The following is a 24,447-nucleotide window of genomic DNA, read 5'->3' as shown; positions in this document are numbered from 1 at the left end:
CACTGCCCAACAGCCCTTGCTTCTGGCTAGCAAGGTGCCTGGAACAGAACAGCATCCTGCAGCCAGGGTCGCAGTTGCAGCGCCTCCGGAGTGTCCTTTGGATGCTCCAGATAGGCACCCTACAGTTTAGTTCTCCGCTGGTTGGTCCAGTTATTGCACAGTGTGTACATAGCACATGGAGCTGACTGTCGTTCATAAACCTGACAGATCTGGTCCTGACATCAGGAGTGGACTGACGAGAAGATGCCATGTGTAGAGTCATCATCGGACAAACTGCATGTAAAAACATCACCTAAATGATTTTTAGCAATATTTACGGTTCTTATAGGAACGCTAATTGTTTAGTGTTTACAGGAAATGGGATCCGGTCAGGTGTCACCATGCCGACACTGAGATCCTGCCCGCTTACCCCAGCCCGACAGTCGGCATGCCGCCTGACAGGGACTATTCCCTGTCCACGACACACATAGAGTGGGAATAGAACCTGTGGCGAGCGCAGCAGGCCATTGAGTCCGCTGCATGGCACATTCCCCCCAGCCAGCATTCCGCTGCCGGGATCCCAGGGTCGGTATGCTGACCACCGAGATCCCCAGCGCCGGTCTCTCAGCCTCAACCACAGGAATGAGGTGTTCTCTGGATTGTTGTAAAAAAATAACATAAAACTGGATTATTCCTCTGATCTGTAAGATGTATACAGTACCTACAGGAGCGTAACTGTTAGCACTTCAATAATATAAATATGAGTCTCAGCATTTGCAACTTAGTGAGTGCAGCTTGGTGGAAAGTGAGCGCTAGCACGTAGGATTTGTATTGTGGGACTGTAGACTGAACTGTGGGCTATTCAGAGGTGAGTGTACATGGAGATAGGTCTGATTTCAGTTGGATTTTCAGGGCTGATATCCATGATGGCTTCTTTTGACAACCGGTTGATAGGTCTGGGACGATTGCAAAAAAAAAACGTGAATACAGGAAAATATCCACATTTATTTTCATAACCACAATGTGTCTGCATCTCTGCAAATTAGGTCATGAATGAGTGATATAATATTTTCTAGTATAAATACTCTCTTAGTCGTATTTCCAAAGCTTCTTTCTTTGCATACAGTTTTCTGTTTGACATAACAGGACATCTGCTGAATCTGTCTTTTCCCTTTCTAGTAACGCATGTCAGAGGCTTTAGGGAGGGGTATTTAGTTTACCAAAAAAAACGTATGTGACAATTCACAGTGGCAGGTGCACTCTAAAAATGTGCTGTATAAACGGTTGTTTCCATAGATTTTTAAATATTTTAGAATAATTCATGTATTATTCAGTTAATCATATTCCATGGAATGATTACAACAATGTATTTCTACAATATCACTATGAGACATAGCAGACAAACCACAAAGAATGCATAATTGGAAATGCAGGCCGGGAAGTCTCCAATGAGCATTCCTCTGATTACAGACTCGTTCAAGTCAGAAAATAATTCACTATTTTATTATGTATATTATATGACACTCAAACACCGTTTTTGGGGTTCTTACTGCATTTTCAAATGTTATAATCCCCGTCCACCCGCTTATCGATACGGAGACCACCGTACACCCTCTCCACCGGCACAGCAGGCAACACATGTGGCGCCTGTTATCACATCGCGATACTAATCGCATATGTTAGTACATATACGATTAGTATAGATGCAAATTGTAGCAGAATGTGGCTGTCGTCTTTGTACATCCTGCTCTCTGTCTATCATTTCTGTATTGCATCCTAGAAAATGATTGACAGAATCTGATTGGTTGCTATGGGTAACATCACCACTTATCATTTTTAGAAGCTTTAGTAAATGTACCCCCTAGTGTGGAGTCTGAGTGACACCTTCTATTGTTTCATATATGTTGCTGGGTGGTCACATCAAGTACTATGCCCCTCAGCTCATCAGATACATGATGGAGTACAGTAGGTAAGAAGCTGTCTGCTTCTGCTCCTTGATATTAGCGGTTGGTGCACATTATGGTCAGAATTAAAACACGAAATGAGTGATGTTATGTCATATACTTATTCAGTGTCTTAGATGACTCCTATACAATTTGGCACCCAAGGTTATTGATAATGCCACCCCTGCTCTTTCTAATTTTTATGGCAGATGGTCAGATAGATAAAATTCAAAAGAAAATATAACTAGGCATGTGCAGCAACAGAAATCAGAACTCTAATTACATGTAACTTGCATGTGTGGCCATGTAAACCTGCGGAGGAGAATTACGGCGTGCAAGTGTGACTTACATTTCGGGCCTGCACATGTGTATAACAGCTCAGTTAGTGTACAGATCATATACAAATATGCCTCTTGATAGGAAGTGTATATTTTGCAATTCACTTAGACCTGCTGTAAAGATACATACTGATGGTAATGACTTCATTGCATATACTTTTGCTGCTGTAAAATATATATTATATATAGATATTAAAACCTGCCCCATCATAAAACATTTCTTATTCTAAAGTAGTTACCAGCAACATGTTTAAGAGCACTGGAACTGCCATTGTGTGGTAGGGGCCAAGGTAATGGGTAAAGTATTAAAAACATTAAGTTCATTTGTGGAACTACAAATCCTTGCAAGACCTGCCGGCTATTAATTGTTGAGGAATGCTGGCACTTACAGAATTACTACTGGTGCTTGTGTCACTGATCGGCTTATGTCACTGACTGGGTTGGCACACTCATCCTGGTCCATTATTTCAAGGAGGTGTACACCCTGTTTAAATATATACAATATATATATATATATATATATATATATATATACATACATACATATTATTATTATTTAAAGACTGTTGTTATCATCATTATCAAACTGATGATAATGTTTGCCATATTCTCACTGTACTCTCATCAAGATTCACTTACAATCTATCTTTATTCAAGCCACATGCAGTACCTACACAGTATTTTGCTTTTCACCTGTTCTAAGCATCTTTACCTACTCTGATGGAATTTCTGTGACATGACTATTCTGGCCAGCCTGCTGGAATCTCACCCACTTCTATCATGATGGGAGTGTGATGATGCAAATCACTGTGAATCTCAGCATTACATCATGGGAAGGGTATGGGTCATTGGGTAGACACAACTTAGGTCGACAGTCATTAGGTCAACAGGGACAATAGGTCGACATGTACTAGGTCGACAGTTCAAAAGGTCGATGTGTTTTTTTTAACTTTTATTGCCGTTGTTTTCTTCGTAAAGTGACGGGGAACCCCAATTAGTGCACCATGTTCACTCACCATGCTTCGGGAAAGGTGCCTCACTTCGCTCGGCACAGGTTACCATTCCAATAGTAGTCTACGTGGATAGTTAAGTATGAAAAAATCCAAAAAAAATTAAGAAAAAAAAGTGAAAAACTCATGTCGACCTTTTGACATGTCGACCTAGCACATGTCGACCTAATGACCATGTCAACGTAATGCATGTCGACCTTCAGTGGTCGACCTAATGATTGTCGACCTAAGCTGTGTCGACCTATCAACCTTATCCCCATGGGAAAGGGGTTGATAAGATGCAATTTGCTGCACTACAACCCTACTCAGCTTGCTTGAAGCTTCCACTTACCAGATGTTCCGGATTACAAAAGTAAACCAATACTGTATGATCCTAAGATACATGCATTTCACCATACTTACCATGTCTCCCAATTATCCTGCTTTTAGCGGGATAGTCCAATTTTGGGGAACTGTCTGCCATCCCATGATCTTGACATTTGTAAAAATGTATATGATGTTCAGAGGATTATATTGCTGCAAGGCATGGATACAAGTGCCTCCACGGCATGCTGCATAAAAACATTAATTGTGAAAGATAAATGCCCACCAGGGATGGTGACACCCCCATTCCATTTTGGAGATCTCTGAACCACTAATTTGTAATTTAGGGGCAGATGTATTAACCTGGAGATGGCATAAAGAAGTGATAAACCAGTGATATGTGCAAGGTGATAAAGGCACCAGCCAATCAGCTCCAATATGTAAATTAACAGTTAGGATCTGATTGGCTGCTGCCTTTATCACCTTGCACATATCACTGGTTTATCACTTTCTTATGCCTTCTCCAGGTTAATACATCTGCCCCTTAATTACACTTCCAAATTCGTTTTACAGCCTAGTATAAATCACACCAAAATGTTGTATATGAATTTATTACATATTTTTTTATCATAGGATTAAACATGGAGTAAATGTGTTCTGCTGGGACTGGGTATTGTGCAGTGCATGTTTTCCATACTTTGTGCCGAAGAACAGATGCATTCATATTACTGACTGACACATTTGTAAAGATCCACACATGGAGCTAGTTATTTCCCTTGTGATTCCGTGTGGGGCCCTGTAAAACGGTATCCGTTCAGATGGTCGACCATGTTATGGTCGACAGTCATTAGGTCAACCACTATTGGTCGACATTGACATGGTCAACATGGACACATGGTCGACACATGAAAATGGGCGACACATGTAAAGGTCGACATGAGTTTTTTAACTTTTTTTCTTTTGGGGAACTTTTCCATACTTTACGATCCACGTGGACTACGATTGGAACGGTAATCTGTGCCGAGCGAAGCGGTAGCGGAGCGAATGCACCATGCCCGAAGCATGGCGAGCGAAGCGAGCCATGCGAGGGGACGCGGTGCACTAATTGGGGTTCCCAGTCACATTACGCAAAAAACGACACCAAAAAAAGAAAAAACAAAAACTAATGTCGACCTTTTCATGTGTCGACATTTCACATGTCGACCGTGTGTCCATGTCGACCATGTCAATGTCGACCAATAGTGGTCGACCTAATGACTGTCGACCATAACATGGTCGACCATTCATACCGGAACCCTGTAAAACCTACACTGTAGGGTTCCCTTAGGTCTGCAGTTTGGTAACACCATGAACTTTCACATTTGTAGTTTGCACTAAACAGCTAACTACTAGAAATAATTCACATTCTAGAATTGGTTATCACAAAACAAACATTATACCACTAATACTGCCATTTAGGAACAAAACTATTTTCTAATTATTCCGACATTTCTTACAACAATAAGATGTCTCAGCTGATTGTGGCATCTGCAGTTGTTTCCATTCCAACCTATGAGAAATATTTTAGCACTTGCTGCACTTGTTCCCAAGGATCGTTTCCCATTGCAGCACTAAAACTGTACAATTAAAGTTTACATGAATTTCAAGGTTGGGGGGAATTGTGATAGCCTGCAACTTGCAGATTCCTGCTAGTCTCGACGTTGCCTGTAAGTGACAGGCTATTACCATGCCTTATACGCCATAGGTATGGTGACCGGTGGTCTCCCAACCCAACCCCCCGATACATATACTTATTTTTGTTTGTGGGCTGTGACTGAAAGGCCTATTCACAATGATAGCAAGCATTTATTCTAGCTGCATGTCAAAGCAATAGACAATAAGTTAAAGCCACAGTTTACCATTGAAACATTGCCAGAGCAACTAAGTGATTCTCAGATACTGTACTTGGGAGGTCATTCCGAGTTGTTCGCTCGCAAGGCGATTTTAGCAGAGTTGCTCACGCTAAGCCGCCGCCTACTGGGAGTGAATCTTAGCATCTTAAAATTGCGAACGAAGTAATCGCAATATTGCGATTACACACCTCGTAGCAGTTTCTGAGTAGCTTCAGACTTACTCGGCATCTGCGATCAGTTCAGTGCTTGTCGTCCCTGGTTTGACGTCACAAACACACCCAGCGTTCGCCCAGACACTCCTCCGTTTCTCCAGCCACTCCTGCGTTTTTTCCGGAAACGGTAGCGTTTTTTCCCACACGCCCATAAAACGGCCTGTTTCCGCCCAGTAACACCCATTTCCTGTCAATCACATTACGATCGCCAGACCGATGAAAAAGCCGTGAGTAAAATTACTAAGTGCATAGCAAATTTACTTGGCGCAGTCGCAGTGCGGACATTGCACATGCGCATTAAGCGGAAAATCGCTGCGATGCGAAGATTTTTACCGAGCGAACAACTCGGAATGAGGGCCTTGGATTGAAAAAAAAAGTTTTTCATTTAAATAAATTGTACTTCTGTTTATGGCCACTAGATTGTCAATTGTTTTAAACCAATGCATTTATCTACCCTTGCCATTATACTGGCAGTTTTTTGGATGAGCAATATTTGTGCAGATATAGATATCATCTGCAATCAGCCTTTGTTTACCAGTTACTGTATACACAGAACACAGATGCAAGGAAACCCAGCGTGATGCAAAATAATATTTTATCCATAAGTCTCTGCAAATATTTATGGAATTATGCATCTGTTTGTTGTGAAATTGGTCATTGGTAATAAACTTCAGACAGGCGGAGACATAAAGGGGTTGAATTTGTAATCATTCATGATTGTCCCCAACAACCAATTACATTTCTGGTCATAATAATATGTGTCACTATGGGCCTTATTCTGATTTAACTTAAGTAACTGTGCACCTGGACCAACCATGTTGCACTCCTAACGGTGCAAATACATAGATTTATTTATTTATTTTGGATGCAGGGTAAATACTGTCTGCTTCTGCGTGTAGCCCACACATGCTGGACAGACAGCTTTAAATTTACACTGCAATTTATTACAGATCTGCGGCGGGCACTTTTCGTGTTCTGGGTTGGTTTTGCCAATACCACCCTTTCGTGTTTTGGTTTTGGATCTGGATGATTTAAAAAACAAAAACGTAAAAACCAGAGATGAGCGGGTTCTGTTTTACTCGGATTTACCCGAATCTCCTTATTGGCTCATGGACGTCACGTGTTTTGGAAAGCCAATAAGAAAAACCCAGAAAAAAAGAACTTGCGCTAATTTGGGCGTTAAGAACCAAGTAAATCCGAACCGGCTCATCTCTAATAAAAACAGCTAAAATCACAGAATTTGGGGGTCATTTTGATCCTAAGGTATTATTAACCTCAATAACATTAATTTCCACTCATTTCCAGTCTATTCTGAACACCTCACAATATTGTTTTTAGGCCAAAAGGTTGCACAGAGGTGGCTGTATTACTAAGCTAAGCGACAAGTGTGCGGCACAAACACCTGGCCCATCTAGGAGTGGCACTGCAGTGGCAGACAGGATGGCAGATTAAAAAAATAGGCCCCAAACAGCACATGATGCAAAGAAGAAAAAGAGGTGCACTGAGGCTACTGTATGACTAAGCTAAGCGACACAAGTTTGCGGCACAAACACCTGGCCCATCTAGGAGTGGCACTGCAATGGCAGACAGGATGGCACTTAAAAAAACTAGGCCTCAAACAGCACATCATGCAAAGAAGAAAAAGAGGTGCAATGAGGTAGCTGTATGACTAAGCTAAGCGACACAATTGTGCGGCACAAACAACATGGGACGTGCTGGAATTTGCCCAGATGTAATACATGCACAATATTGGTGGCACAGGAGAGCATACCCCTAAACCACACACACACACGGCAAAGCTTGTAAAATGAATTTGGATAATAATAACCCTTTTATTTGGAGATATTATAATAATATGCAGCACAGGCGAGCGTACCCCTACACCACACAGGGCAAACTCTGGAAAAATTATTTGGATAATAATAAAAGTAATGTATATAACCCTTTTATTTGGAGTAAATAAATAATACAGCACAGGACACCACCACTGGACTTATGGCAGCACAACACACCACCACTGGTCTGATGCAGCACAAGACAGCACCACCGCACGGCAGTGTCAGACAGGATGGCACTTTAAAAAACTAGTCCCCAAACAGCACATGATGCAAAGAAGAAAAAGAGGTGCAAGATGGAATTGTCCTTGGGCCCTCCCACCCACCCTTAGGTTGTATAAACAGGACATGCACACTTTAACAAACCAATCATTTCAGCAACAGGGTCTGCCACACGACTGTGGCTGAAATGACTGGTTTGTTTGGCCCCCCACCAAAAAAGAAGAAATCAATCTCTCCTTGCACAAACTGGCTCTACAGAGGCAAGATGTCGACCTCATCCTCATCCTCCGATTCCTCACCCCTTTCAGTGTGTACATCCTCATCCTCACAGATTATTAATTCGCCCCCACTGGAATCCACCATCACAAGTCCCTGTGTACTTTCTGGAGGCAATGGCTGGTCAAGGTCTTCCTGGAGGAATTTATAATTCATTTTGATGAACATCATCTTCTCCACATTTTGTGGATAGTAACCTCCTAAACCGATCGCTGACAAGTAACCGGCTGCACTAAACACTCTTTTGGAGTACACACTGGAGGGGGGGGGGTGGGGTTGGGGGGGCAACTTAGGTAAAATAAAGCCGGTTTGTGCAAGGGCATGGAAATTGCCTCTTTTTCCTGCCAGTATACATACGGACTATCTGACATGCCTACTTGGATGCTGTCACTCATATAATCCTCCACCATTCTTTCAATAGTGACAGAATCATATGCAGTGACAGTAGACATGTCAGTAATCGTTAACAGGTCCTTCAGTCCGGACCAGATGTCAGCACTCGCTCCTGACTGCCCTGCATCATCGCCAGCGGGTGGGCTGGGAAAGCTTATCCTTTTCCTCGCAGCCCCAGTTGTGGGAGAAAATGAAGGAGGAGCTGTTGACGCGTCACGTTCCGCTTCAGTTGACAATTTTCTCACCGGCATGTCTTTGAACCTCTGCAGACTTGTGTCTGCCGGAAAGAGAGATACAACGTAGGCTTTAAACCTAGGATCAATAACGGTGGCCAAAATGTAGTGCTCTGATTTCAACAGATTGACCACCCTTAAATCCTGGCAAAGGGAATTAAGGGCTCCATCCACAAGTCCCACATACTTAAAGGAATCGCTCCATCTTAGCTCCTCCATCAATTTATCCAGCTGCTTCTGCAAAAGCCTGATGAGGGGAATGACCTGACTCAAGCTGGCAGTGTCTGAACTGACTTCAGACAAGTTCGAAGGGTTGGAGAACCTTGCACAAGATGGAAATCATTCTCCACTGCACTTGAGTCAGGTGCATTCCCCTTCCTTTGCCTATATCGTAGGTTGATGTATAGGCTTGAATGGCCTTTTGCTGCTCCTCCATCCTCTGAAGCATATAGAGTGTTGAACTCCACCTCGTTACCACCTCTTGCTTCAGGTGATGGCAGGGCAGGTTCAAGGGTGTTTGCTGGTGCTCCATTCTTTGGCACACCGTGGCTGAATGTTGAAAGTGGCCCGCAATTTTTCGGGCCACCGACAGCATCTCCTGCACACCCCTGTCATTTTTAAAAAAATTCTGCACCACCAAATTAATTGTATGTGCAAAACATGGGACGTGCTGGAATTTGCCCAGATGTAATGCACGCACAACATTGGTGACGTTGTCCGATTTCACAAATCCCCAGGAGAGTCTAAGTGAGGTAAGCCATTGTGCGATGATGTCCCTCAGTTTCCATAAGAGGTTGTCAGCGGTGTGCCTCTTATGGAAAGCGGTGATACATAGCGTAGCCTGCCTAGGAACGAGTTGGCATTTGCAATATGCTACTACTGGTGCCGAAGCTGTTGTTGCTGCGGTAGGCAATACATCTACCCAGTGGGCTGTCTCAGTCATATATACCTTAGCCTGCCCTGTACCACTTGTCCACATGTCCGTGGTTAAGTGGACAGTGGGTACAACTGCATTTTTTAGGACACTGAGGACACTTTTTCTGATTTTCTGTACATTCTCGGTATCGCCTACCTAATGAAGTGGAATCTAGATGGGATTTGGTACCAGGGACACACTACCTCCATCAATTCTGTAAGTCCCACTGAACTAATGGCGAATACCGGATGCACGTCTAACACCAACATAGCTGTCAAGGCCTCAGTTATCCGCTTTGCAACAGGATGACTGCTGTCATATTTCATCTTCCTCACAAAGGACTGTTGGACAGTCAATTGCTTAGTTGAAGGGGTACAAGTAATCTTCCGACTTCCTCTCTGGAGTGATGATAAACTCACGGCAGCAATAACAGCAGCGGCAGCAACAGCAGCAGTAGGCGTACCACTCAAGGATCCTCCATAGGAATCCCGGTTAGGAGAGGACTCCTCAGTCTTGCCACACATGGCCTGCAGGACTACTGACATTCCTGACTGAGGAGGAAGTTGACGTTGAGGGAGTTGGTGGTGTGGCTTGCAGGAGTTTGGGTACAAGAGGAAGAAGGGATTCAGGTGTTAGTGGACTGCTTACGCTCTTACCCAAAGTTTTTGAACTTTACACTGACTTCTGATGAATGCGCAGCATGTGACGTATAAGGGAGGATGTTCCTAGGTGGTTAACGTCCTTACCCCTACTTATTACGGATTGACAGAGGCAACACACGGCTTGACACCTGTTGTCCGGATTTGTGGAGAAATAATTCCACACCGAAGAGGTGGCTTTTTTTGGTATTTTGCCCAGGCATCACAATGAGCTTATTCATCCCACGGACAACAACTGTCTCCCCCGATGCCTGATTTAAACAAACCACATCACCATCAGAATCCTCATTGTAAACTTCCTCCTCAGCGCCAGCAACACCCATATCCTCATCCTGGTGTACTTCAACAGTGACATCTTCAATTTGAATATCAGAAACTGGACTGTGGGTGCTCCTTCCAGCACTTGCAGAGGGTGTGTAAATGGTGGAAGGAGCCACCTCTTTCCGTCCAGTGTTGGGAAGGTCAGGCATCGCAACCGCTGACTCACTTGGACTCTCCTTGGGGATTTATGATACCATCTTAAAACGCACAGTTCTTTGCTGTGCTTTTGCCATCTTAACTCTTAGTATTTTTCTAGCGGGAGAATGAAGGCTTCCATCGTTATGTGAAGCTGAACCAATAGTCATAAACATAGGCCAGGGCCTTAGCTGTTCCTTGCCACTCTGTGTCGTAAATGGCATATTGGCAAGTTTACATTTCTCCTCAGACCATTTAAATTTATTTTTGGGGGTCTTTTTACTGAACTTTGGCTTTTTGGATTTTACATGCTCTCTACTATCACTTTGGGCATCAGCCTTGGCAATCGACGTTGATGGCATTTCATCGTCTATGTCATGACTAGTGGCAGCAGCTTCAGCACTAAGAGGACGTGGTTCTTGCTCTTTCCCTATTTTATCCTCCAAATTTTTGTTCTACATTATTTTTCTGGATTACATTTTAATAACGCCTTTAAATGGAGTAAATAATATACAGCACAGGACAGTACCAATGGATTTATACGGCGGTACCACTGGACTTGATTTACATGGCAGTATCTCTGCATTTATACGCCAGTACCACTGGCATTATACAGCAGAACCACTGGAATTATATGACTGTATCACTGGAATTATACGGCAGTATCATTGGAATTAAACGGCAGTCCCACTGGATTTATACAGCAGTACCACTGGAATTATACGGCAGTACCACTGGAATTATATGGCCGTATCACTGGAATTATACAGCAGTATCATTGGAATTAAACGGCAGTCCCACTGGATTTATACGGCAGTACCACTGGAATTATACGGCAGTACCACTGGAATTATATGGCAGTATCACTGGAATTATACGGCAGTATCACTGGACTGAATTTATATGGCAGTATCACTGGAATTATACGGCAGTACCACTGGATTTATACGGCAGTAACACTGGACTGGATTTATATGGAAGTATCACTGGAATTATACGGCAGTATCACTGGAATTATACGGCAGTTTCACTGGATTTATATGGCAGTACCACTAGTCTGGATTTAGACAGCAGTATGACTGGAATTTTACAGCTTTATCACTGGAATTATATAGCAGTACCACTGGAATTACACGGCAGTACCACTGGAAGTATACGGCAGTATTACTGGAATTATACAGCAGTATCACTGGAATTATATGGCAGTACCACTGGAATTATACGGCAGTACCCCTAGACTGGATTTATACGGCAGTATCACTGGAATTATACGGCAGTACCCCTGGAATTATACGACAGTATCACTGTAATTATACGGCAATATCACTGGATTTATACGCCAGTACCACTGGAATTATACAGCAGTACCACTGGACTTATACGGCAGTACCACTGGACTGGATTTATACGGCAGTGTCACTGGAATTATACAGCAGTATCACTGGAATTATACGGCAGTACCACTGGACTTATACGGCAGTACCACAGGAATTATACGGCAGTATCACTGGAATTATATGGCAGTACCACTGGATTTATACGGCAGTATCACTGGAATTATACGGTAGTATCATTGGAATTATACTGCAGTATCACTGGAATTATACGGCAGTACCACTGAAGTTATACGCCAGTATCACTGGATTTATACGGCAGTATCACTGGAATTATACGCCAGTACCACTGGAATTATACGGCAGTATCAATGGAATTATACAGCAGTACCACTGGAATTATATGGCAGTATCACTGGAATTATACGTCAGTATCACTGAAATTATATGGCAGTATCACTGTTTTTTTACAGCAGTACCACTGGACATATATACGGCAGTATCACTGGACTTACACGGCAGTATCACTGGACTGGATCTATACGGCAGTACCACTGGACATATATACGGCAGTACCACTGGACATATACGGCAGTATCACTGGACTGGATTTATACGGCAGTACCACTGGATATATACGGCAGTATCACTGGAATCATATGGCAGTACCACTGGACATATATACGGCAGTATCACTGGACTTATACGGCAGTATCACTGGACATATACGGCAGTATCACTGGAGATGTATGGCAGTACCACTGGACTTATACAGCAGCACAGGGACACCAGCACTGTACTGATGCAGGACAACACAGCACCACTGCAATGGACTGGACTTATACAGCAGCACTGGACATATGGCAGCAGAGGACACCACCACTGTGACTGGACTGATGGAGCACAAGACACCACCACTGAACTTATGCAGCACAACACAGCACCATTGGACTGGACTTATACAGTAGCACTGGACATATGGCAGCAGAGGACACCACCACTGTGACTGGACTGATGCATGTTACATCTGCCACTACACTGGACTGAACAGCACAAGACAGCACTTTCCCTCTCGCACACACACTGAGGATGGAGACACTCTCCAATGCCGGAGTGAAAATGGCGACGACGCGCGGCTCCTTATATGGTATCCAAAACCCGTGAGAATCCGACAGCGGGATGATGACGTTTTGCCTCGTTCATGTTTCCGAATCAGGCGGGAAAACCCGAGCCGGGCTCGGGTAGTGAAGTTCGGGGGGATTCGGTTCTTAGGGAACCGAACCCGCTCATCTCTACAATTTATATTTCAACTTGGACGCATCCCTCTCCCAAATCTAAATCTCTCTGCACATGTTACATCTGCCACACCTGCAGTGCAGCATGGTTTCACCAAAGTGCAGAGTGACTTCTTCTTTGCTTTATTCCATCTCAGAATCAGGCCCTGTGTATTTTTAAATTACTTTTGAAACATGAATTATAAAATGTGTTTTTTTTTTAAATGTAACTGGTCTGCATATATCCTATTGCATTTGTATGTATCTATATAGATTTATAGGTATACTTCCAGATGCATTTATTAAAAGTGTTGTACTTTACAGTATTTTATTTACAAAAAGAAATTGTTTCATTAATCCCTCCTACCTGCTGTCCTGTGATAGTGATGGCGATAGGGGGATTCTTGTTAAATAGGCTTCCTTGTGTTTGACACATACCTGTCTGCTCTCCTGGAAAGTCCAGGAGACTCACAAATTCTGCGGAGCACTCCTGGCCTCCCATAATGGAAGGCCAGCCTCCCAGATTCCTCCCACTTCTCAAGGGTCTCGACACCATTCATGGTGCATTGTGTCACTGGGGTCTTACCACCTACAGGTCATCATTGCTACATAAGGTAAAAGATGTCCCTAACGCAAGGGAAAATACTTATCTTAGTTGTATGTATGTAAATGCTAGAAGCATTACTGGTAAAAAGGGCGAACTAGAAATACTTGTAGCACGCAAACAGTATGATACTATAGGCATTACTGAAACTTGGTGGGACGAATCTCATGATTGGACAGTCAATCTAGAGGGATATACACTGTTTAGGAGAGACAGACTAAATAAAAGGGGTGGTGGGGTGTGTCTTTACGTAAAGCCGTTTTTAAAACCTGATATACGGGAAGATATTCAGGAGGGTAAAAAGGAATAAAAAAGTTAGTATTGGGTGTATGATATAGGCCGCCTGGTATCAACGCATCTGATGAGGAATTGTTACTAAAGCAAATTGAAAGAGCAGCAGGAGTAGGAGACATAGTAGTGATGGGAGATTTTATCTATCCAGAGATAAACTGGAAAAACGATTCATGTGATACTGCTAGGGGCAATATGTTTTTAAACACACTTAATGATAACTACTTAGTTCAACTAATTGAGGAACCAACTAGGTACAATGCAATCTTAGACCTGGTATTAACAAACAGTGGGGATTTGGTATCAGGTATTATAGTAGGGGAACCCATAGGAAACAGCGACCACAATATGGTCACATTCAATATCAGTTTTCATAAACAGCCCTATACTGGCTCAACTAGAACTCTAAACTTTAGCAAAGCGAATATTGAAAAGATGAGGGTATTTTTCAGGGATATTGAATGGGAAAGTTTGTTTTTAGGAAAAAATACTACAGAGAAATGGGAGGTACTAAAATTCCTGCTAGCTAAAAATACTCTCAAATTTATTCCTACGAGCAGCAAAAAAAGAAATAAAAATCATAAACTGATGTGGCTTAACAAAAAGATAAAGGAACTTATGGGCAAGAAAAGGCGAGCATTTAAAAAATACAAATTTGACGGGGAAGCAGAGTCATTTCAGCACTATAAGGAATGTAACAAAATATGCAAAAAGGAAATAAGAGCAGCTAAAGTAGAAACTGAAAAACTAGTAGCAAAGCGAGTCCCAAAAAATTATTTAAATACATTAATAGCAAGAGATTAAAGAAGGAGAGTATAGGCCCTTTAAAAGACAAGTTGGGAGTCTTAAGCAAAAATTATAATGACATAGCGGACACACTAAATTAGTTTTTTTCAACAGTATTTACTAGAGAGGACCCAATTCAGGGACTAACCTATAATCTCAATAATGAGAATATCCCACTGATAGGTACTTATTTAAGCGAGGAAGTAGTCTGTGACCGATTAAAACATCTAAAGATTAATAAGTCACCAGGTCCCGATGGTATTGACCCAAGGGTTCTAATGGAGCTTCACTCTGAACTTGCAAAACCGCTATTTTTGATCTTTAAGGATTCAGTAATATCAGGTATTGTTCCCAAAGACTGGCGTATAGCGGAAGTAGTGCCTATATTCAAAAAGGGAAGTAAATCTGAACCAGGTAATTATAGACCAGTTAGTCTTACATCTATAGTGGGGAAAGTATTGGAAGGTATTCTAAGAGATAGTATTCAGAAGTTCCTTGAAGTCAATAAGGTAATTAAAAGGAATCAACATGGGTTTATGAAGGACAGATCCTGTCAAACCAACTTACTTGGCTTTTATGAAACAGTAAGCGCAAACCTAGATCAGGGTAAAGAGGTGGATGTAATCTTTTTAGATTTTGCCAAAGCATTCGACACTGTACCAAACTGGTTAGATAATAGGGAGCAGCGCGTTGTGGTTAATGGATCTTTTTCAAATTGGACTGAAGTGCTAAGTGGTGTGCCACAAGGCTCAGTATTAGGACTGCTGTTGTTCAATATTTTCATTAACGACCCAACAGAAGGTCTAGAGAGCAAGGTGTCAATTTTTGCAGATGATACCAAATTGTGTAAAGTTATAAATGCGGAGGGGGATGCTGAGTCGCTTCAGAACAACTTAGTTAAATTAGAAGCTTGGGCAGCAAAATGGAGAATGCGCTTCAATACAGACAAGTGTAAGGTAATGCACTGTGGTAACAAATACAAAAATAACACCTACCTACTAAATGGGGTAAAATTAGGGGATTCTGTACTGGAAAAGGACTTAGGTGTCCTCATAGATAGCAAACTAAGCAGTAGTACCCAAAGTAGGACTGCAGCAAAGAAGGCTAATAAGATATTAGCATGCATAAAACGGGGAATTGATGCTAGGGACGAGAGTATTATACTCCTGTTATATAAATCACTTGTGAGGCCACACTTTGAATACTGTGTACAATTCTGGGCACCATACTACAAAAAGGATATCCTGGAGCTAGAAAAGGTTCAGAGGCGGGTGACCAAACTAATTAAGGGTATGGAGACGCTGGAATACGAGGAAAGGTTTGCAAAACTAGGCATGTTTACACTGGAAAAGAGGAGATTAAGAGGGGACATGATCAACATCTACAAATATATAAGGGGACAATACACAGATCTTGCGCAGGACCTGTTTTTGGTTAGATCAACACAGAGAACTGTGGACACTCGCTCAGGTTAGAGGAGAGGAGATTCCGCACAATACGGCGTAAAGGCTTTTTTATGGTAAGGACGATACGTGTTTGGAATTCCCTGCCTGAGTAATGGCCGACTCAGTCAACACCTTTAAGAATGGGTTAGATAAATTCCTAATGGATAAGGATAGCCAGGGTTACGGGGCATAGTCACGCACTATAGTTATTATAAAAAAAGAGGGGTAAAACGTAACGGCAGTCATCAACATCAGTCAAAATTTTATACAAAATAATCCTGCATAGGAGACCACAAATAGGTTGAACTCGATGGACAATTATCTTTTTTCAACCTTAGATTCTATGTTACTGCACAATGCTGTGAATCATAGCAGGGCTAGCAATGATGTGATTTGTGAGATAGAATAGACTTAGGTCGACAGTGTCTAGGTCGACCACTATTGGTTGACAGCAAGTAGGTCAACATGGTTTCCAGGTCGACAGGGACTCTAGGTCGACATGTACTAGGTCGACATGAAAAAAGGTCAACATGAGTTTTTTTACATTTTTTTGATGTCGTTTTCTTCGTAGAGTGACGGGGAACCCCAATTAGTGCACCGTGTCCCCTCGCATGGCGAGCGAACTTTGGGCAAGGTGCCTCGCTCTGCTACTGCTGCGCTTGGCACAGATTACCGTTCCCAATTGTAGTCCATGTGGATCGTAAAGTATGAAAAAGTTCAAAAATATAAAAAATGTGAAAAACTCATGTCGACCTTTTGTCATGTCGACCTAGTACATGTCGACCTAGAGTCCCTGTCAACTTAGAAACCATGTTGACCTACTTACTGTCGACCAATAGTGGTCGACCTAGACACTGTCGACCTAAGTCATGCTGACCTAGAGACCGGATTCCCCACCCACCAGGATGTCCACTCCAATATTTCCCAGTGGGACATTTAAAAGTAAGTATGGCTTTACACAGGGAATGATCACTACATATAGTGAATTAATCCCTTCACTGGCCCTTCATAGGAAGGGAGAAAATATCATACTTTGTGGAAAAGTGGACATTTCTCCCTTTTATAAAGTAACTCCTTACTATACTTTTAAAGAAAAAGGAATGCGAAATTCCATGTGCATTTTCTATAAAGCAAAACATACATGAATGGAATTACAACAGGGGTGGGAAACCTTTGGCCATCCATCTGTTGTTGAACTACACATACCAGCATGCCTTGCTACAGTTTTGCTATTTGGCCATGCTAAAACTGTTGCAGGGCATGCTGGGATGTGTAGTCCAACAACATCTGGAGAGCCGAAGGGTCCCCAACCCTGAATTACAGTCTACTTTTAACTGTGACTTTAACAGTCCAAAGCCAATGAATTGAGTTTGCACCTCCTACAGTATGCAGACTGTCCTGTAGTTGAGTCCACCACTGCTTGCACATAATGCACCTACTGTATATGCGATATTGGGTAGTAATTTTTTGTTTTTGTAAGTTAATATGAGGGATAGGGGGGAGGAGAGCAGGCAGCTGGAGGCCAGCTCCCCGAGACTTGCCTACTTTTTCAGGCGGCTGGGAGTGCAAGTATGCTTTGTATCCCTGAGATAACTATTAAAATGTAGCTTTTTTAACATAAGTGATTACTTCTTAATGCTAAGAATACTATGAAACTGTTTAAGTATGGTCACAGAGTTCATGGATTGATAACACTATCTGGCTTGTTACTAATATCTTTTGTTTATGCAGTATGGCGCTAGAATATCTCTGCAGCAAGGGCTAAAACATACAAGAAAGTGCTTAGCCATTAATTGCCAGTAGGTTATTGAGCAGTTTTTCTATTACGCCTTATTGCAATGATAGAAAACATATTCCCGCCAAGTGATCTGAGCGTTACTTACCGGGAGCAGTTATGGATAACTTACCATTCACATGGGATGTGTATCACGTGCATCTGTACTGCCACAACAGTCACCACATACTGTACTTTCTCCAGTCAGGGCTAAACCTTGGATAGATAGGGAGCAGTTCTACAGTATATTTGACGAAAACATCCATTTTCACTGGAGATGGGGCTGATGAGGTTGATAAATATGTGTTGTGTTATGTCTGTGCGGTCTGTTCGTAGAAGAATTTAAGCAATTTTGACTCAACACATGAGCGTTCACCTAGATTTATGTTACACATATGACTATTTTTATTGCATCATTAGCTGACTTAATGGCCCATTCAACCAGGGAATGTATGACTTTAATAAACAGACTTTCTCACTGTGTGCTGGTTTGGAAGATAGGCGTTTAGTGTGTGGCATTTTTAGCTTTTACAATTGTTAGTGTTAGAGAAATCTGGCTAGTTTATATATTATTACATTATTGTCCCTCTTTGACCAGTGCATCTGGGGAACGTACTACAGTACATACGGAAAAATATCTCACTTAGCAGGGATGGTTGCGATGTTGGTGGGCGGTGTTCTGACCGTTTCTATGGTACCTCACAGCCACCAACATTGCAGACTTTTCCTTGAACCCCTTAGAGGTCTGTAGGAAAATGTACGATGTTGATGAGCTGCAAATCTCATAGGCAAGCACAAATGATCCTCACATCGCTCGTCCCCAGCTACCGTATGGGCCTTATTTGCTTACAGCAATTAGAACATATCTAGTTTTTCTAAAATGTTCTAAACAAGAAAAATGACACCCCTGTGATATGAAGTTTGCTAAGCACATAAAACATTTTGCAACTATCATGTAATGCAGTTGTGCAATGCAGTGCAACTGTTTCAAGATCCTATTCCTAATATTTTGTTATTTAAAAGAATGAGATTATCCTGATAAAAACAAACGTAATTCCTAAGAATAATGGCCCTCATTCAGATGTGGTTGGAGGTGCTGCGTCTGTAGCAAAGTATTGATTATCAGTACGTTACACATGTGTACATGTTCTGCGCATGCGCAAATGGGTCCTGTGAGGACAGACGCAGATCGGCATCAGACTGTTAGCGATTGACAGGCTGATGACGTTTGGGGGTGGGCAGGGGGCGATGACAACCTCAGTTTCTCCAAACAGAGGTGTGTTCCCACCGGTACAGGGGAGGCGCAAGGTCAGGATATCTGTCAAAGGATGGAGATTTCCTGGCCTCCTGGTAGCTCCTGCAGATAGCCAGCTTGCACCTTCTATGGGTCACGCAGCTGGCCGATGGTGTCGGAGATGATCCGATACTGTGCACTAGGATGCAGTTGGGGATCAGTAATGCAGCAGGAGGCGTGACACCTCCTGCTACATTACCATATTAGTGCTACCGCTGCTATTTCCACATAAACAGCAGCGATAGCACCTCCAGCCACACCTGAGTGAAGGCCAATGTTTCTTCCTCAGCATAGAATCTCCTATGACACATAATTTCACCCAAAGTTAATTTCATACTTAAAAATTAAACCACAGTACTTATTAACTTGCGCTCTGGAATTTCTACAATATGGTTCACCAGGACCAAGGAGAACATCACCAGAAAACAGCAAACATTGAGGGGTTTGCCATATCCATGAGAATGCCTTACCACAGATAAGTAATATACCAGACTCGTGTCTAAAACTTGCCAGAGACTGCACAATAGTGCAACCGATCTGCCAACACAAAGCAATAACTGGAGGGCCTCTTTATACTGCACACCGTCTGAAGGTAATCTCCTTTCACAGCATGATGGCCAAGAGAATGACACAGATAAACAAACCAAATGATCTGGAGCATTTTTCAGCAATTTTTAGGATGTGACAGATTATTGTCCATTAGGTCCAATAATAATCTGTGACCAGTGCCGTAACTAGGTGTGTGCTAGCGGTGGTATAATAGATAGTGTCTAGTTAGACAGACAATAGATAGACACCACATGTCACCCAAGAAGAGGTGGAGGCATTGTTCAAAAGGGCCAAAACCAGGAAAGCTCCGGGTCCTGACGGAGTGTCACCATGTGCCCTAAGAGCATGTGCGGGTCAGCTCGCCCCCATATTCACCAAGATCTTCAATAAATCGCTGGAGCTACAGAAAGTCCCTTCCTGCCTCAAAAGGTCTACTATAGTCCCAGTCCCCAAGAAACCCACTATCACGAACCTGAACGACTACAGGCCAATAGCACTGACGTCTGTGGTCATGAAAACGTTCGAGCGTCTGGTTTTGAATCACCTGAAAACTGTGACAGGCCCCCAACTGGACCCCCTGCAGTTCGCCTATCGCTCGAATAGGTGTGTCGAGGATGCAGTCAACCTGGGCTTGCACTACATTCTACAGCACCTAGACATTCCCGGTACCTACGCGAGGGTCCTGTTTGTCGATTTCAGCTCGGCCTTCAATACAATCGTCCCCAGCATCCTCCACCCCAAATTACTTCGCCTAGGGGTCCCAGAAGCTACCTGTTCCTGGATAGTAGACTTCCTGACAGATAGGACACAGGTGGTGATAGCGGGGGAATTCACCTCTCAAGCGCGGTCCATTAGTACAGGGGCCCCGCAGGGCTGTGTCCTCTCACCCCTGCTCTTCTCCCTGTACACAAATGACTGTACCTCAGAGGCGCAATCAGTAAGGATCATCAAATTCGCCGATGACACCACCGTCATCGGCCTCATCAAGGATGGGGACGAATCGGCCTATAGACGGGAAGTAGACCGGCCGGCCCAGTGGTGCATCCACAACAACCTCGAGCTCAACCCCCTCAAAACTGTCGAGATGATAGTGGACTTCAGGAAGAAGTCATCTAGTGCACCTGCGCTAACGATTGCTGACAGTGTGGTATTGCTAGTGGACTCCTTCAAGTTTCTAGGGACCACAATCTCCCGGGACCTTAAATGGGGGTCCAACGCTGACGCCACTGTTGGGAAAGCGCAGCAGAGGTTGTTCTTCCTCAGGCAACTAAGGAAGTTCAACATCCCACAGAAGCTTCTGCTCCTCTTCTACTCCGCGATTGTGGAGTCGGTACTGTGCTCCTCGATACTCGTATGGTACAGCTCCGCCAGCGCAAGGGACAGATGCAGGCTCCAAAAGGTGGTCAGAACCACAGAGAAGATCATCGGGGCCACCCTTCCCTCAGTCCAGGACCTGTACATGTCCAGAGCTAAAAAGCGGGCAATGAAGATAGTAAAAGACCAGCTACACCCCGGCCACAGCATGTTTAACTTGCTTCCTTTAGGCAGGCGTTACAGGGCTGTCCCCGCCAGATCCACCAGAAGCCTCAAAAGTTTCTTTCCCCAAGCGATCTGCCTGCTGAACTCCTGAACATTGACTGACTAGACGTACATGTAACTAACTTGTGTTCCTACGGTATACCTATCTGTGTAACTTTACTTGCCCCCCCCCCCCCCCACACCTGCTTATCTGTTACCTACTTGGCTGTTGTATAGCAAACCAAAGACAAATTCCTAGTATACGCAAGTATACCTGGCCAATAAAGCTGATTCTGATTCTGGGTTAGACAGTCAAAAGGTCGACAGGGTGAAAAGGTAGACATGAAAAAGGTAGTCAGTACAAAAGTACATGAAAATGGTCGACATTAAAATGGTAGGCACCATTTTTTTGCATTTTTGGGGTATGTGTGTATAGTTTGGTCATCTGGGATCCCTAATTTTAGAAAGGCATCCCCTCGCGGGGCTAGCTTGGCTTGCCACGCTTCAGGCTCGGTGGCTCGCTGCGCTTGCCACAAGGTTTATGCCCATCTCTATACCGATATGGATAGAGAAGGTATGAAAAAGTCCTAAAACATGTAAAAAAAAATTTAAAAACTGTGTCTACCCTTTTTATTTCGACCATTTCTTTTCGACCTTTTGAACATATCTTTTGACCGTGTCGACCGTTTGCACTGTCTACCTTTTTCATGTCGGCCTTTTGACATGTCAACCAAATGGTGTCTATCTATTGACTGTCTAACTAGACACTGTCTATCTATCATCCTGAGATGCTCACAGCCGTGCATGGGCAGCATATGTTTCTGGTTTACTACAAGCCATCATCGTCAATATGTACTACCCTACACTATATGCATAAGATACACCTGCTTAAGTAAATTCACGCAAGAAATGCTACATTAAGGTGTACGTTCAACTCTGCATCAGCCCCATAGACAGATGTTTGGGTAAAAGCTGTAATTGCAGTACAAATGTGCAGCCAGTGTAGTCATGGTGAACTTTGCTACAGTGCTGACCTTGAAGATAGTATTTAAATTCCGATCTGATTCTGTTTAGGATTCTATTTGAGGTGAAATACATTCATTCCTACCTATGACACACTTTATGATTGTTCATTAATTTCTGTGGTTCTTATTTTATTCCTGTCTTTGTTTTTTTATTTTAGGCAAAGGCAGCTCAAGCATCTCATCCGACGTGAGTTCAAGTACAGATCACACGCCGACTAAAGCCCTGAAGAATGTGGCTACTAGTGAAGGTACACTCCTTATAATTATTTGCTTTTGCCAGCCCCGCGAGTCGAGCCCTGTTATCTGTATTGGCAATTTGTTGTTATTACACTCGTGAAGATGAATGTCAAATCCATTTATCTAAATCGTTTATTTTGACTCAGAGTTCTAACAATAGAAATGCAACTTTATTGTTTAATCGGTTATTATTACATTCTGTGGTAACACATTTTAGAAACAGTCAGATTATGGAAACATTGCATTACTAAAGATTGATGACAAAGTCAGTCAGTGGTATGTTTGTATTTTGTTTATTTTACAGCGTAACAATACATTAGTAGAAATAGTGTGACAGATAGCCTTATTGGGACATTTACCAAGATAAAAGGAAATAATGTACTATTTGCAAGGCTGAACATAGGAAGGTAATTTACTTTCCTACTGATACATTATTTTGTTCTTACAATCTACTTTCATTTAATTCTCAAGTGCAGCATCAGTTATACATTAATACAATATAAAATATCTTAAATATTTGGCAGCGTGCAATAAAAACTTTTATTACATAGTACATATTCTCCATTATGTGATAAGAATAATAATACTGTAACTATTGTGAATTTATTCTGAACATAGCAAACAGTGAATACACTGTATGGAATATAATACAGATCATTAAAAGCGCTCAGGTTATAGCCAGCATCATGTTTGGCCTCCAGGACAAGGCAGACAGCTTGACACAGCAGGGGGCGGGGAGGGAGGGTATGACTCGGGATAGGGGTGGGGGTGTGACTACGTATTGGAGGCAGCGATGATGCTAGAGACGTGTCCACCTCTCCGGGAGGCCGGGACTGGCACCTGATTTTATTAGGTCATTATCATATCTGATCAGCCAAAATCTTGTCTAGGACATCAAATTGGTTAGAGCCAGCTCTGCTCCAAAAAGATCATTAATATTTAGCAGTAAATGTGTGTTATAATAATGCTTCAGAATAAACACAACATAATATGCTGATGCTAATTTGGCAAGCACAATCAGGCAGAAGCACAGGGCAGGTGGACAAACCATTTCTTGCCTAGTGCCCCATGAATACATACAGTTTCCTTTATTCTTCTTTCTCTTTGATTGTACTGTAGCTTGTGTAAGTGCCATTTCTGCATCATCCCTTTAATTTTGAAATCCCTGGGATTCCTTACAGTTTTTTAAGATTATAGACATCTTTCATGATGTGGTCTTATTTTGTGATGCCTTAACACTGCCTAATTAAAAGACAAAAGAATTTTAAATGTAGAAGTAGATGGGGGTAATTCAGATCTTGACGCGCCCCTGTCTCCCATCTAAAGTGACGGGAGAAAGAGGGGCGTCTAAAGTGACGGGACATAGAGGGGCGATATTCAGATTGCCCCGTTATCACCCCTATCGCGCCTAGTACAGTCAGGTTTAGGCGCGCAAAGCACCTAAACCCGAGTAAACTGGTGGGCGCGATCGTGAAAAGACCCATTTGGGCGCCCAAAGGGGTCTCTTTACGCGCATTTCAGCTCGCTACCTCCAAGGGTAGCAATCTAAAATTCACTTGACGCGCCTGTCCAAAGCAACATTAGAATAGCTGCGGGCGGGCGCAATGGCAGTAGGGAGCAGGGGGGAACATGTGAATCCAGCCAGGACA

General features: G+C 42.8%; 1 protein-coding gene across 1 annotated transcript in view; it reads left to right on the top strand.

Annotated features, from left to right (window-relative positions):
* The window catches only part of FBXL7 (F-box and leucine rich repeat protein 7), a 400,185-nt gene that overhangs the window by 143,521 nt on the left and 232,217 nt on the right, over nt 1-24,447 (top strand). The window contains exon 2 of the mRNA XM_063922953.1: nt 22,720-22,809. Coding sequence (XP_063779023.1) covers nt 22,720-22,809 — 90 coding nt within the window. The remainder of the gene's footprint in view (nt 1-22,719; nt 22,810-24,447) is intronic.

This window comes from Pseudophryne corroboree, chromosome 5 (genome assembly GCF_028390025.1).
Source record: "Pseudophryne corroboree isolate aPseCor3 chromosome 5, aPseCor3.hap2, whole genome shotgun sequence".
Taxonomy (NCBI): domain Eukaryota; kingdom Metazoa; phylum Chordata; class Amphibia; order Anura; family Myobatrachidae; genus Pseudophryne; species Pseudophryne corroboree.
Note: the sequence above shows the minus strand (reverse complement) of the source record. Positions and strands in the feature narration are given on the sequence as shown.